At 41.9% G+C, this 14,535-nt stretch overlaps 1 protein-coding gene across 1 annotated transcript in view; it reads right to left on the reverse strand.

The window, feature by feature from the left end:
- Window positions 1–6,770: 6,770 nt before the first annotated feature.
- The window catches only part of LOC128733088 (uncharacterized), an 89,486-nt gene continuing 81,721 nt past the window's right edge, over window positions 6,771–14,535 (reverse strand). Inside the window, exon 6 of the mRNA XM_053826693.1 lies at window positions 6,771–8,630. Within this exon, the coding sequence (XP_053682668.1) occupies window positions 7,081–8,630 (1,550 nt within the window). The 3' untranslated portion in view covers window positions 6,771–7,080. The remainder of the gene's footprint in view (window positions 8,631–14,535) is intronic.

Consider the following 14,535-nt stretch of genomic DNA (forward strand, 5'->3'; position numbering starts at 1 on the left):
CGATGGGCAGGGCATGTTGCAAGAATGCCGGACAACTACCCTGCAAAGATGGTGTTCGCCTCAAATCCGGTAGGAACAAGACGACCAGGAGTGCAGCGAGCAAGATGGTTAGACCAGGCGGAGCGAGATCTGACGGAGAGTACTCGGTGTCCAAGGAATTGGAGAGCGGTAGCCCTCAACCGAGTTATTTACTCTTGAGTGATTCACTTTGACTTCGCTAGTACTGGCCTCAGAGATTTGTGCCTCCATAGGCCGACTTGTGATTTGACGTTGCCTCGGAGTTGTTTTTCTCAGCCGGGTTTCGCCGAACCGAAAATTTATGATGAAGTCCTTATTCACGAGTTGACGCATAGAAGCTTCATCAATTGTTAGCGACCAATCCGCATGTTTCCCATTGGGATTAGTTCGCTGCAAAATTCGCCATTTGTCAGTAACTAGATTCTTATTCTGACTCTCTATGAGTCTTCTGATTCTCTTGTTATCGAATGACGCGCTTTGTGGGAAGAAAGCATGATAGATTTCTGGACGCGGAATGTTCTTTGCATCCAGAGCAACGAGTCTTGATCCTTCCCATAGAGATAAGCCAGGAACCACTTCCTTCAACCACTCCGAAGTCTCCTGGTCTTTACAAGAAAGAACCAGGTACCCAGACTTGTACGAGCAGTTAAAGAACTTAGGTTTAACCTGTTACCAATCGTTACGTTGTTGCTCTATGGCTGTTAGTAGAGCATCTTGTATCGAATCCAGTTGTGCCGTACTCAGTTCAGTGCTGGGATAGTTCTCAGAGAGGATCCCAGAGAAGCTTGGCTTCTCTCGTAGACCTCACCAGGGTTGCCACATGCACAGATTATTCTGTGTTTAACAGATATTTGAAAGAAATCGCCTGTACAGAATCTGTATGCACAGAATACATATTTTCGCCAAATTACACAGATTAAACAGATTTTTGAGCTGTTACATGAGAGTGAAAGAGGCGGAAATAGTCAGCAAAATGACTTTCTTACTCTTTCACTCTCATTGTTTTGCATTGGACAGATTTTTACACAGATATTTTTCCTCGCCGTACAGATTGTCAGCTTTTTCCAACAAAAAACACAGAATTATATGTGGCATCCCTGGACCTCACTCCTGTTCCCCCCCTTCGAGCGGGATGGGTGGTTTGCTTTCGCACGACCTGTCCCACTCGCTCTCTAGGGTTTAGAATTCGCTTCTGTTTTTTGGAGATTGGCTTTTCTCCGCTGCTAGGCAGCTCCGATTCTCGTTGCCTTTTACCTGACACAGAAGCAGATTGAGCTAACACTTGCTCCCGTGCCTCCTTTGCAGGAAGCCCAGAGGCAAGCAAACTCTTTAATTTCTTTTTCTGAGCTTTTGTCAGGTTCCGTTTCCACGGAATTTCATTCTCAGCTGGACCTTCCGCTTTAGGTCCAGATCTGATTGTGACGGTTATTCCGTCGCTTTCATCATCCGTCGACTCACAACGAGTCGGCGTGTTGAGAATAGACGAGGAACAAGACGGAACCTCTGCTACCGCATCGTTCAATTCCTGATCCTCCCCTATGCTCATCTCCTCCTCCTTCGTTTCCGGCAGAGACAAGCTGCCGGAGCCCTGTGTTTTATTTATATTTAGACTCTCCATATGAATCCCACGAGTAGCTCGGTAAAAGATGGTCCGCTGCATCAGTGACCGGCTTAATGCAGTAAGGGCAAGAATACTGTGGAGGGTGCCCTGGTACTCCACAGGCTCCGTTAGCGGCTGAGTATTTCTAGAACCCCCTCCACCATTCATCCCTCGGCACGGGTCGCATGACACCTTGGATTAGGGGTTTATCCATTTAGATTGTTACGTGATAGCCATGGATAACAGCTATTAAAACCATCCTTCTTAGGGTCTTTAGACCCTCTGCTCAGGTTCTTAGTATTTCCAGGTTCATTGAACATGTTACTACCAAGATCCGTTATTTGCAGGCGAAGTTGAGGGGGGTGGGATAGGCCATATGCTCTGCGGCGGCGGGTTCTCGAACGAAGTAATGGTTACTTTTATTAAATGATCAAATAGGTATGCCCCCTTAGGATACACCGCTTCATATATTACCCCCTTGTTAACCCTAGAAACGGTACTGGCTATATAAAGGCTGTCCATTGACTACGAACTCATTTTTAGTTATTTAGGACCTCCCCGGGTTATTTTCGTTCATACTTGTAGTATGATGGGTTGTTTTTGACTGATCCCCTGCCCCTAATAGTCTACCTAGTTCATGGACGGCCCCATATGAACTACTTTATACTGATATTTATGTGTATTGTTAATAAACATGCTAATGTTCACTGTTTAGGTTTTTAGCCTAACTTTATGTTTTTGGCACAATGTCACGCCAAAGTTTATGCACTTCCAGTAAAATTAGGTTTCATTGTAACTAAACCATCTCTACGGAAGTTGTTAATTGAACAATTTAGTATATATTAACAGGTTTGAAATCAACTTACTTCCTAAATTGTGTATATACTGAGCTAAAGAACAAATACATATGCTTTGTTGGCACAATCTCGCCCCGAATGACGGTATTCAAAATATTTAGAAGGATGTGATAGTAAGTCTTGTAAATTAATTTTATTCTCGACCCGACAATGATGCGATATACTTATTATAAAATTTAATGTGATCTGACATGTGTATTTTTTTACTTTTGCTGATGAGACTGCGACCAGTACAGCTGATCTATTGTTATATGACCCGAGTGTTCGCTGTATCTTGCATTTCTTTCTGCGTCAATCGCTATTGAGGATCGATATACTTAATATTAATTTTATGTGTGCTTGTATGATTTAGAGCTTCAGAGCTTGCAAAGCGCCAGCGGTCCCTGGCGAGTTCTCATTACGTTCCTCTGGCCAGTACACTGGCAGTTTGCACTAGAGGCTTTATCGGGGTAATGAGAATTGTGTTTGAAGGAAGGATAATAGGGGTCCTAAAAAGAAACTCACGCTAAAGCCATTTTGTCATCGGATGGTCTGTTTTACAAACTAAATCTCAGTTAATCTTCCAACTTATCCAGAACGTTGACAGTTGATTAACCTGGAGATACTGTCAGCCAGGCGAGTCAAACAGCAACATCTCGTAACAGGAAACGTGCAGATGCGATGTAATATACCTCCACGGCGGCTTCGTAATCCGCCATTTACTTGTAATTCCGTTCCACAGAACAAACTACGGCTCTGATAATTGTTTTACTTTTTGTTTACGGTCTTTTAATGATGTTTGTAATATGTTTGCTTTTACGATGTCTAGAAATGTGTTCAGTGTTAGAATAAGAGATTTAAATTATCAATAAGTTAGTAATCTGTACGACGTAGTCGGAGATGGTACATAAATCTTATATATAAAAATGGATTTCTGTCTGTCGGGATTTTCCTTACAGAATCGAAAACTACTGAACCAATCGGCGTGAAAATTTGCATGCAGAGGTATTTGGGGCCAGGGAAGGTTCTTATGATGGTTAGAGACCCCTCCCTCCACTAAGAGAGGGGGCTCCCATACAAATGAAACACAAATTTCTGCATAACTCGAGAACTAATCAAGCAAATGGAACAAAATTTGGCATGTGGGTGTTTTTGGTGACAAGAATTTTTTCTATGGTAAATTGAGACCACTAACCTCTTTAGAAGAGGAATTATGACCTTTCCCCACTTTAGGAGGGGGGCTTCCATACAAACGAAATACAAATTTCTTCATAACTCGAGAACTAATCAAACAAATTGTTACTAACGACTAGCTCGGTCGGACTCTTGGCTACAGGGTCGGCTACCCACCAATGTACTGGAGGAGACTCACTTCCCAGAAACTTACCTCGGACTATCAAGCAGACAAAACACCAAATACACATGCAAGACAGACAGGGCTCGGTAACGAAAAAGTTATACAAAGCAAATCATTTTAATACTTATATTTATATGCGATCATGCTTCATTTGAACGGTGCGTCCGACTGGAACTGTTGGGGCCCTGATAACAGGAACATGCAGACGTAGAGGGGGAGAGAGTGTGACGTACCTTGGCTGGAACGATGTGAATCGAGCTTTCCTGCATCTTGATGGTCGCTCTATTCACGGCGCTCGTGGACAAAGGAGAGACTCATTGGTTCTGGCGTCGAAGAGCGGGGGCCAGGCTCAACCAGATCTCCTCGGGCCTTCCCTTCCGAAACGTTCGTCCCTCTCAATGAACACGTGTGACTCGACGATGGCGTTACTCGCCGGCCATCAGCACCTTTGCTGCCACCGGTGACACGTGAAATCGATTCATACTCTGCCGGAACGGGATGCGGGATCCGAGATGGTTGTAGATATAAGACCCGCCGATTTGGGCCACGCTGCTGAGAACGCTGTGGGGTACTTCAGTAACCCGCAATTGGGATTCGGGCTCCTAGCCGACGATGATCTTCTCTCCGAAGGGCGTTAACGTGACAGGGTACTAGCTTTACCAGAGGTCAGATAACGGAGCAGCTTCGGTCGAATCCAATCAGGTCACAAAATGGCGAAGATTTCCCACGATTTCACCGTAACAGAATATCACAGGGAAATGCTTGACGGTCACAGAATTTCCTCGTTAACCCTTTTCACGGTGCGCCGTAGTCAAATGTGCTCGTATTTTATTCTTGAGCACTCGCGCAATCCACTAAAATCGGCAACACATTCAAGTGGATTTACATTCAATCGTGGTTTTCCACCACCGATAAACGTTTTCCGATCCGGGTTGGAGAACAAGCAACAACGATCCTGCTCTCTTGACCGGTCTCACAACGAATGATCTTCCGCACATCTGTCATCACTCTCGATCCCCCAGTCACACTTTCCTTCTCTCTCGAACACCGGACACAGTGGTGACGCAACCTATATCTGAAACTCGCCGAAGAGATGTTAGTCGTTGTTTTCAGGGTTGAAGATTTTAATGCGGTTCTTTGCCGTCTTTTTTTCTGGTCTGTACAATCTTGTATTTTTTCACGTCGACTCCATGCATAGTCTTACATAACTTATTTTGGGCTAGGTGACTAATTAGCTGGGTGGTGAGTTTAGGGTTAGTACTTAAACTACTTAAATCTAGTACAAATAGAATGAGCCACCAAATATTTTACGGAAACGAAATCAAAATTAATGGAACACAGAATAAATTGGACTTTAAATTAACCAAAATAAACTAAATGCACGCCTTGAATGTCCATTCAATGCCTTGTTGCCGATATCGACGGTAACAAAATGGAACCAAATTTGGCATGTGAAGGTTTTTGTTGCGTAACTCAAAAACTCGAGAAATTTTAGACTCTTTCATAAAACATTAGCCAATAACAACACCACCAGAAACTATCAATAGTAACATTAGATGATTCAGGGCGAGACGGTCCTCTATCTAGGTTTATTTATTTTCCTAGATCTACTGGCTTCTATTACTTTCCTTCAGTTGGGTCACCCCTGCGAAATGGTACTTTCTACGAAAAGATTTTCCGTGAAATGGTACATCCCGTGTAAGGTTTTTCGCGAAATGGTATTCTGCGAAACTCTATATTCCGCGTTAGGGTCAACCGACAATTGGTGTTCCGAAAAATGGTATTCGGCGAAATGGTTTGTAATGATGGCGAATGTTTAAATGCTATCCACTTTATTTTATCAGGCTAAGAAATGGGGGGAGTTGTTTTCTATTTTACTGTGAGGAAAATTTGTAAATGAAAACACCCATGAACTCCTCAGAAACTTGCAAAACTCGAGATTGTGATAAAGGTCATCTGAGATTCAGGATTTATGTACAACACAGTTTAATTTGTGGCAATACGAAGTTTGTCGGGGCAGCTAGTAAATGAATAAATATAAGTTATGAATCCACGACTTGTTAACTGTTACGTTGATAATACGATGCTGAGTATAAAAATATATCTTACCTTTAAGGATGTGCCTATTACGTGATACTGCTATTTTTCTCGAAGACTGAAATAAATGAACAAGTTCTGGCTAAAGGTTTTTCGACAAATAGTAAGAGCAACACCAGCAATACTAACAAATCATTTATCTTTATTTCAAATTAAATATGTAGAATAAATTAAGCTTAAACTGGTACAAAATGCAATTGAAAACGAGGGAAAACAATTTTGATATAAATAGTATAAATTTGCACCGAACTAGCAAAGAATTGGCATTTGTTTCTATCATGCAACTGAGAAGATAGGGTGTTTCTTGTTGTTTGGACGTTGTTTGATTGCTGTAGTATGGTTTAGCTGATCTTCACAGGGAAGGTCTAGGCTACGCCAGGACAGACAGTTTAAATAGGTACTTCAAGTGGTCTGCTGTATATCTGAACAGTGCTCCCATTAATCTGCCTCTCTAGTTGGATAAAATAGCAACATGGTTGTTCAGAAATTTTGTCTAAGCCTATATGATTTATTATACTGCAGCAATATCTGTATTGTATAAAATATAAAAATTAGCATTTCTTCGCAATAAATACTCACTGTTTGCTGTCTTTTATATTTTGTTTGTTCAAAGAAGTATAATAAATAATATATAAATAATTAATAAGAACCAATAAGAAAGAACCGTTCCATTTGAATAAAGGCAACAACATTAGGCAATGTTCTGTTGGAAATGCGCTTTCCTGCACACCGTACTGGAAAATAATAGTTTTCTTTCGATATTTTTGACTTCTAAGTTGATATGACTGAGCTTCTTCTGTATATGCGGCACGGTAATGTAGTTTGTTGCAAGAAACGTAGGTATCATTAATAAAGGCAGGCTTTCCACAAGCTCTTAAACGCAAAACAACAATTGATGAATATGTTTTCTACTAGCACTTATCTATAATTAACCTAGAGTGGCAAAGGCTCTTGTTATAAATATGAAGCATCAGTCAAAGGTAAGCCTCTTTTACTCACACCGAGTTCTGTATTGCCTTCATTTCTGTACTGCTACCTCGACTCACTAAGGTAGTTGAAATCTTCCGTATTCGTAATTACGAATGAATATTTTCAAATTTGATGCAGTGGAATTTCTGCTTTCGGCATGTACCGATATCCTATGTTGGTTTATATAATATGCGTGAATGTTTTTAGAGAGCAGTTTCCAAGGATGGAGCCGTTGACTTCGGAGAATGTCGATTATGATCGTCGTTTGCTTCTGGTTCGTTGTGATTGATCTCGTTAAAGTTCGGTGGGCTCGAAACAAAGGCGCTCATTCCTGTGTAGTGTCCATCTTTAAAAGTGGCCGATCTGATATGACTGTTGTTGCTCAGGAATTGTGCCCTCTGGGCCTGCAACTGAGCGCGCGTCGTAGCTGGTGAAGTCACTTTCTGAACGATAGGTGCTACCTCGCCTTTCATAAAATTGTTTTCGTCCTCCTGTAGGAATATGTTATCTCTGATGTTGGAGATTTTTTCCTCAATCACGTTCTTGCCTTCAATGGCTGCGATTGGCGATTTTGCTTCGTCGGAACTTTCTGACTGTGTGTTATTGCGGCTTTGTGACTGTGAGCGGCTAACTGAGGCCGAATTGTTAGGGCTAGAATTGTCCTCTTCACTGTTCGCCTCTGGAATAGTGGTAGACATGACTTCACTTCGCATATTGTTGCATCGCCATCCTCCACGTGCTGATAACTTTGACGTGTTTCCGAGCTTTGACGGTGAGCTGGTGCCAAAGTTTCCTTGCCGAATCATGCGCCGTGTGGCAAAGGTTTTGGGAGAACCAGAAAGATCCAAAATATTCAGATTACTGTTGTTGATTGCTGTTTTGGCAACTGGAATAGCTGGTTTAGTTATTGTGTTGTTAGATTTAGACTTTTTGAGCAACTCGACGGCAGATATTTTACTTGTGGGTGCTATGTTAGACTTAGACCCATGAGCTAGAAGTAGTTTTTTGAAATCCATCAGACTTGTTTTGGGGGTGCCCAAGCGATCGGAGCAGGTTTGCGGGATGTCAGTGCTATTAGATGCCCAACTGTGACGTCCGCGGGGTGCTTGAGCTTCCAACACATTTTTCGGTGTTGAACGACCGGAGCTTACGGGGGAATTGCCATGGGATCGTACACCAACCTGCTGTAGCCGAAGTTTGTAACGTAATTCCTCAGAGAGACTTGCTGGTGTCGGGGATATAGAAATCTCACTAGGCTTGGACGGTGTTGACGTTTTGAAGGTAGCAGAATTGCGAGGATCGATTGGCGAAATTTTAAAACTGCTGTCGGCTTCATCACTCTGGCTCGCGCTGTTATGTTTGGGGATTGGTGAAAAATAAGCGGCAAAGCCAGTTGGTGTTGTTTTTAGATCCTTTGATTTTATTTTGTTTGGGGTGGAATACAGTTCCTCGATGGGCCTACTGTTCGGCTGCATGAGCTTTGCGTCATCTTGCGGGCCGGTAGGAACCATTGGAACCGGCCTGCGTCTTGTCTGCAGTGTCCAGTACATGTCATTGCCGCGCTGAAATGACGGATCGACGGGTTTGCTGTAGCTGGGATAAGCGTAGTGTGAACGAGTGTTCGGTGCAACTAGAGCACCGCCGGCCGCTGGTTCCATAGGCTTCTGCACCAAAGAACGCCTGGGCAGCGTGTAAGTATTCGGATGAGAACCGTACAAATTGGTATACTCCTCACGGGGTGAATGTCGATAATCTGTTCGAGAAATGGGAAAAACCGTTCACTTTTATTAGTAGACATTGATGGTGCTTGTCCAGTGCGCAACTGATAGCGATAGAGGGATGGTCAGTTTAAAATTATTGTGTAGAACATATCCTAAAGTAGGGTAATGATTACAAATGCTTTTACTTTTTGAAGCACAAACACATAAAAAGCTACTTACCTTTAATTTTTGTTTGATTTTCCTAGAGCTGAAATAATCTAAACACTTGCTTGAGGGTCCAACAAAACGTTTAAGCATATAGTTTATCTTCTAGAAGATATTTTCTAAGTACGGACGGACACATTCTTCGTTCGGATATTATGCATATTTTGATTGCAAATTCTATCTAAAATTTTACATGCTGTATGTAACGAACGATATGTGCTAAATTTCTAGTGATACATAACTATATTACGCGAGAAAAACTCAACTTCGAAGTTCAACAACAAAGGATCGACAGTGAATAAAACAATGCACTGTCAGTCTTGTTTCACTCTACTGTAAGCAGAAATCTCTAGTGTAGGAGCCGCGTGCCAACGACTTGCGATGCGACGGTAACTTTTATTATTGTAGCTAAATGTACTGTCTTCTGTGTTAGTAAACCCTCTCATGCCTTGCTCTCATATATCAAACCTTTACCTGTACATTTGATAGTTTTTTAAAAGAGAGCATTTTTCAAAATTATTCTTCAAAATACGCAAAATTTTATAAACAACTGTGCACGGGCAGAAAATTAGAAAAGGAAATTTTACATCGCTAATTAAAAAAAACTGTAACTCTGAAACCAAGCTCCCTAAAACAAGTATTTTGTGAAAAAAAGATTTCGCCGCAGGGATGGTTCGATCACTTTGACTCAATTTTGATTCATTTGAGAGTACCACCTCAGCCGAGCAAAATTTGACAAAGTGATATATTAGACATTTGTAAAATTAATTGTTATCTACAATTTTCCTGAATAAAGTTTTGCTGTATCTTTTGTAGTTACGGCGCTATAATGCTAGTAACTCTTTAGTGACTAAATGAATGTTCTTTTAGTTACTAAAGGGGTACTAGCATTGTAAAACCGTTAATACAAAAGATACATCAAAATTTTGTTCAGCAAAATTGTAGATAATAACTAGTTCTATAAATGTCCCATATATTATTTTATCAAATTTTGCTCGGCTGAGACGATACTGTCAAATGAATCAAAATTGAATCAAAGTGATCGAACCATCCTTGTTTCGCCGTCATTGAAAAGCTCCAAAGAAAAATCGGAAAAATTATGTTCTACCTGACGGCAAATTTCCAAATATTTTTTCCTTGTTCGTCAATTCATTATCTTCTAGTGATATATTCGCGATAGCACTTTTGTTGTTCCAGAGTTTTGGCCAATTCATATTTGTCACGATATGAATGTGAATCTATTGAAATACTTGGTTTAATCGAATTCATTTCATTTTATATCCATGATATTGAGAACGGAGCCCAAGTGGATACCCATTTACACCAATATACAAGCTACGCTTGATCGTGTCAACCATCGTTGTCTATTGTTAGTGAAGTAAAAACCCAAGGTAGCTTCTGATTCCTGCGTTGACTGATATCGTTTCCTTCCAACCGCTTGCTACCAGTAAAACTAGAACAGTCGCAGGAGTTCCACATCAAGTCAGGAGGGCCTCAGGATAGTAATTTAGGACCGCTATTATTCTCGTTTTTCTTCAATAATCTGTCCAGCGCTTTCAACTGGATGACGAATTAAGTAAGCTTCATGCTGATGATACTCTTCGAAGAAGATCTGTAACAGTTATTTGATCTATTGAAATATTCCAGCATTACAGGACACAACTAGCAACAATTTGTACAGTGTGGAGAAATTCCAGCCCAGTTTCAACAAATTGTTGGCAAACGCTTTGCAAAATAGGTGACTAAAAAAGACCTTATTCGGTATCATATTTTCGTGATTTCCGGACAAATTGATCAAAACTACCTTGGAGTGAATGAGTTCCGGGGACACTGTCGAATCCTTTTGAATCGTGCAAAGTGTTGCGGTAAGCGGATTGTCCTGTGTCTTATTTAAAATCTCTATTGAAGGTGTGATTCGGCGAGAGGGCATCGAAACGAGAGGAACCACCTTTAGCAAAAGTAGTCAACTCCTAGCCTTCGCAAGTCGATCTTGAAATTAGAAGACATTATTAGAAATCTTGGGACAGTCTACGCCAGACTAAAACCGGAGGCTAGGACAACTGGGTTAGAAATCAATGCATCAAAAACCAAATATAACGTTGGTAGAAGCTTCAGAGAAAACAACGTTCTTCTCTCACGGACAGTGACTATTGACGGCGCGGCGATAAAATGGAAATGGTTGATACGTTCACATATCTGGGATCTGTGGTAACCGTAGACAAGAAAGGGTGTCCCACATCAAATTGCTTCACGGAAGAAACGCTGTAGAAAATTACCCACTGGGTATTTTGTCTTGAAAATTTGGGTAGAAGTAGTTTAGAGTGTATATTTTACACTGTATTTTTATTTTGTATTTTCGAAAATTGGAAAAAATGGCGTCACCCGAAAAGCAATGTAGCGAATTTATTTTGCGCAAGCACCTGGAAAATCCTCAACTCTCGCATCATGGATGATGAGACTTACGTCAAGACGGATGGCAGCTTTCGGGGCAGCACAAGTTTGGTGTTCCGGAGGAAGTAAGGATGCAGAAACTTTCATAGTTTGCCAAGAAATACATGATTTGGTCAATAAATATATCATGTGGCAAACGGAGTGCGCCTTTCATGGCTACCGGGACTGTAGACGGGCACATCTACCTCAAGGAGTGTCTACAGAAGCGTCTGCTTCCCCTGTCGAAGCAACCCGACGACTCTACGATCTTTTGACCGGATCTATCTTCGTGCCAATATTGAAAGGATGTATTGGAGTAATACGAAGCCAAAGGAGTCACTTTCGTACCCACGCACATGAACGCCCCCAACGCACCGGAACTAAGCCTCATCGAAAAATACTGCCTGCTATTATGAAGCAGGCAATACGGAAACATTCCAAGGGGGTCAAATCTGAGAAAGACATGAAGAAAAAGTAGGTTTTCATGCAGAAGAAGCTGTGGAGTTAAGCGCACGGTGCGAGCATACGGTTAGGGCATTGAAGTTGAATGAAATAAATACTGCAAAAGTTTACTAATGGGTTCTATTTTATTGTCTGAAAGTTTGAAAAGGATCGGTCAATTAGGTAATTTTCTACAGCGTTTCTTCCGTGATGCAATTTGATTTGGGACACCCTTTAATATGAGAAATAATACGAGATTCAACGACGCATCTAAGGTGGAAGTCGGCCCTACTTTTCGCTCCCCAAAACGTTTCACTGTGCACAAAGTTGACGATGTACAAAACGCAGATCAGCAAGTACTCTATGGACGTGAGACTGTAACTTTGCTTACGGGAAGTCATATGCAGTACGTGCACTTGTCGTATTTGAAAGAAAAGTTTTGCGGATTATTTTTAGCAAAGTACAAACGGAAAGTGGCACATGCGTATATACCACGAGCTGCAGGCACTACTTGGAGGGATTCCCATCGTTTATTTGGAGAAATTCGGGAGACTACGCACTGTGCAGACTGTGCAGTGAATAGAGGGGCTTAACGTGGTAGACGGTTCGACCAGTTTGAAGCCGACATGAGACTAACAGGACGTCCAATGAATTGGCGGCAAGTAGCGCAGGACCGAGTACAGTGGAGTGAATATCTTGATACAGCACAAGCCAGCCCGGCTCTATGCTACTAGATATAAGAAGTAAGTATGGTCCAACCAGGGGTTTCCCGGGAAGTTGACAAGACTGATTAAGGCCATGATGAAAGGTGAACGGTATAGTTTGAAGATACCGGGCGCGTTGTCGAGTCCGTTTGAAACACGCAGTGGACTTCGACAAGGCGATGGTATTTCCATTCTTCTGTTCAGTATCGCGCTAGAAACGTGCGGGTTTTAATATGCGATCTTCAATAAATCTAGCCAATTCGTCTGTTTCGCTGGCGACGTGCACGCATTGTCGGAAGGACGTTCCAGGCGGTTGCTGAGCAATATACCAAACAAAAACGTGAAGCAGTGAAGGTTGGATTAGTGGTGAATACGTCCAAAAGCAAATACTTATTGGCAAGTACAATATTGGCGCGATCGAGCTCGTATAGGCAATGGTGTAGTAGTCGATGAGAACGAGATCGAGGTGGTGGCCAAATTCGTATACCTCGGGTCGTTGATGACGTCGGATAACAACTGCAGCAGAGAAATATGCAGACGTATTCTTGCCGGAACTCGTGCTTACTACGGACTCCACAAGACCATAAGCTCTGGTAAGCTTCACCCCCGTACGAAATGAACTATATACAAAACGCTAGTAAGACCGGTAGTCCTCTACGGGCACAAAATGAAGACATTTCTCAACGGGGATTTGAAAGCACAGACCATTTTTGAACGTCGTTTGCTTAGGACCATCTTTGGCGGTGTATGGAGGAGAAGGATGAGTCACGAGCTGGCGCAACTCTTCGACGAACCCAATATTCAGAAAATTGCTAAAGCTGGAAGCGTACAATGAACGGGGCATGTTGCGAGAATGCCAGACAACAACCCCGCATAAATAGTGCTCGCCTCGAATACGGTTGGGATCAGACGCAGAGGTGCGCAGCATGCTTGATAGTTTTTAAACCAGATGGAGAAAGATCTGAAAATTGTGAAGCATTCGACAAATTGGAGATGGACAGCCATGAACCGAGTCTGTTGGCGAAACATTCTTATGCAGGTGAAATCCTAGAGGACATCTCACCAGGATAAGTAAGTAAGTAAGTATGACGAGCTTTAGACTGCGACATAAAACCATTGCTGTGTTTGCGCCGTTTTATCCCAGGCAGCTTGAAATTACTCAGAACGATTAGCAGGGTAGTATTGTACTGTGTTTCGAAATTTGGCAGAGTTTATAGCAGAGATTTATAACAAAACTATAAAAGCCACGTCGTATCGCAGGTAACGCTTATTTTGATCGTATCATTGTCCTCTGAAAGCTTTGTTCACAATGCACAAAATTTATTCAATATCAGTTATCAGAAAAAAGTTAGAGGGCAATTGGCCGGAGCTCACCTTCATTGTAATAAAAACAAAAAAAAACTAGATAGTTCTGGCAGAATGTCAAGGAGGATCGGCTAGCTCCCAAGATTGTGACAGCCATTTCATTTCAAAGCCTAATATTTTTATGCATCAAACTTCAATCAGTCAGAGAAACAGACACTGATGAAGCCTACAAGTCGGAACTTTAGTCAATTATCCAACCGTTGATATTTTAAGCATTTGACATTCTTTATTTTAATGGGTGTCCCATATCAAATTGCATCACGGAAATAATGCTGTAGAAAATTATCCTTTGGGTATTTTCTCATGAAAATTTGGATAGAAGTAGTGTAGAGTGTATTGTTTACACTGTATTTTTATCGGTGTCAATTTGTTCGAAAATTGAAAAAAATGGCGTCACCCGAAAAGCAACGTCGCGAAGTGACTTTGCGCAAGCACCTGGAAAATCATCAGCTCTCTCAGCGGGTCTTCAGAAAACAACTCGGAATCGTGCAGTCAATGGTAAGTCGTGTGATTAAACGGTACCTACTACGAAACTCTGAGCATCGAACGGAAGGCGAAATGCGATCAGAATGGATGTTCTATTAGTGATCAGGATCACAAGCATGCCGTGAAAGCGTTTAAGCGAAATCGCAATGCTTCGAACAGAGAGATGGCCAAAAAGTTGAATCTGTCCAAGTCTTTCGTTCAGAGAGCCAAGGACCGGGAGGGGCTGCATACGTACAAACTGCAGGAGGCTCGTGACGAAAGGCATAATATGGTGGGAAAGTCACGGGCCCAGAAACTGTATACCCAG

The sequence above is a fragment of the Sabethes cyaneus genome, chromosome 1, assembly GCF_943734655.1.
Source record: "Sabethes cyaneus chromosome 1, idSabCyanKW18_F2, whole genome shotgun sequence".
NCBI lineage: Eukaryota > Metazoa > Arthropoda > Insecta > Diptera > Culicidae > Sabethes > Sabethes cyaneus.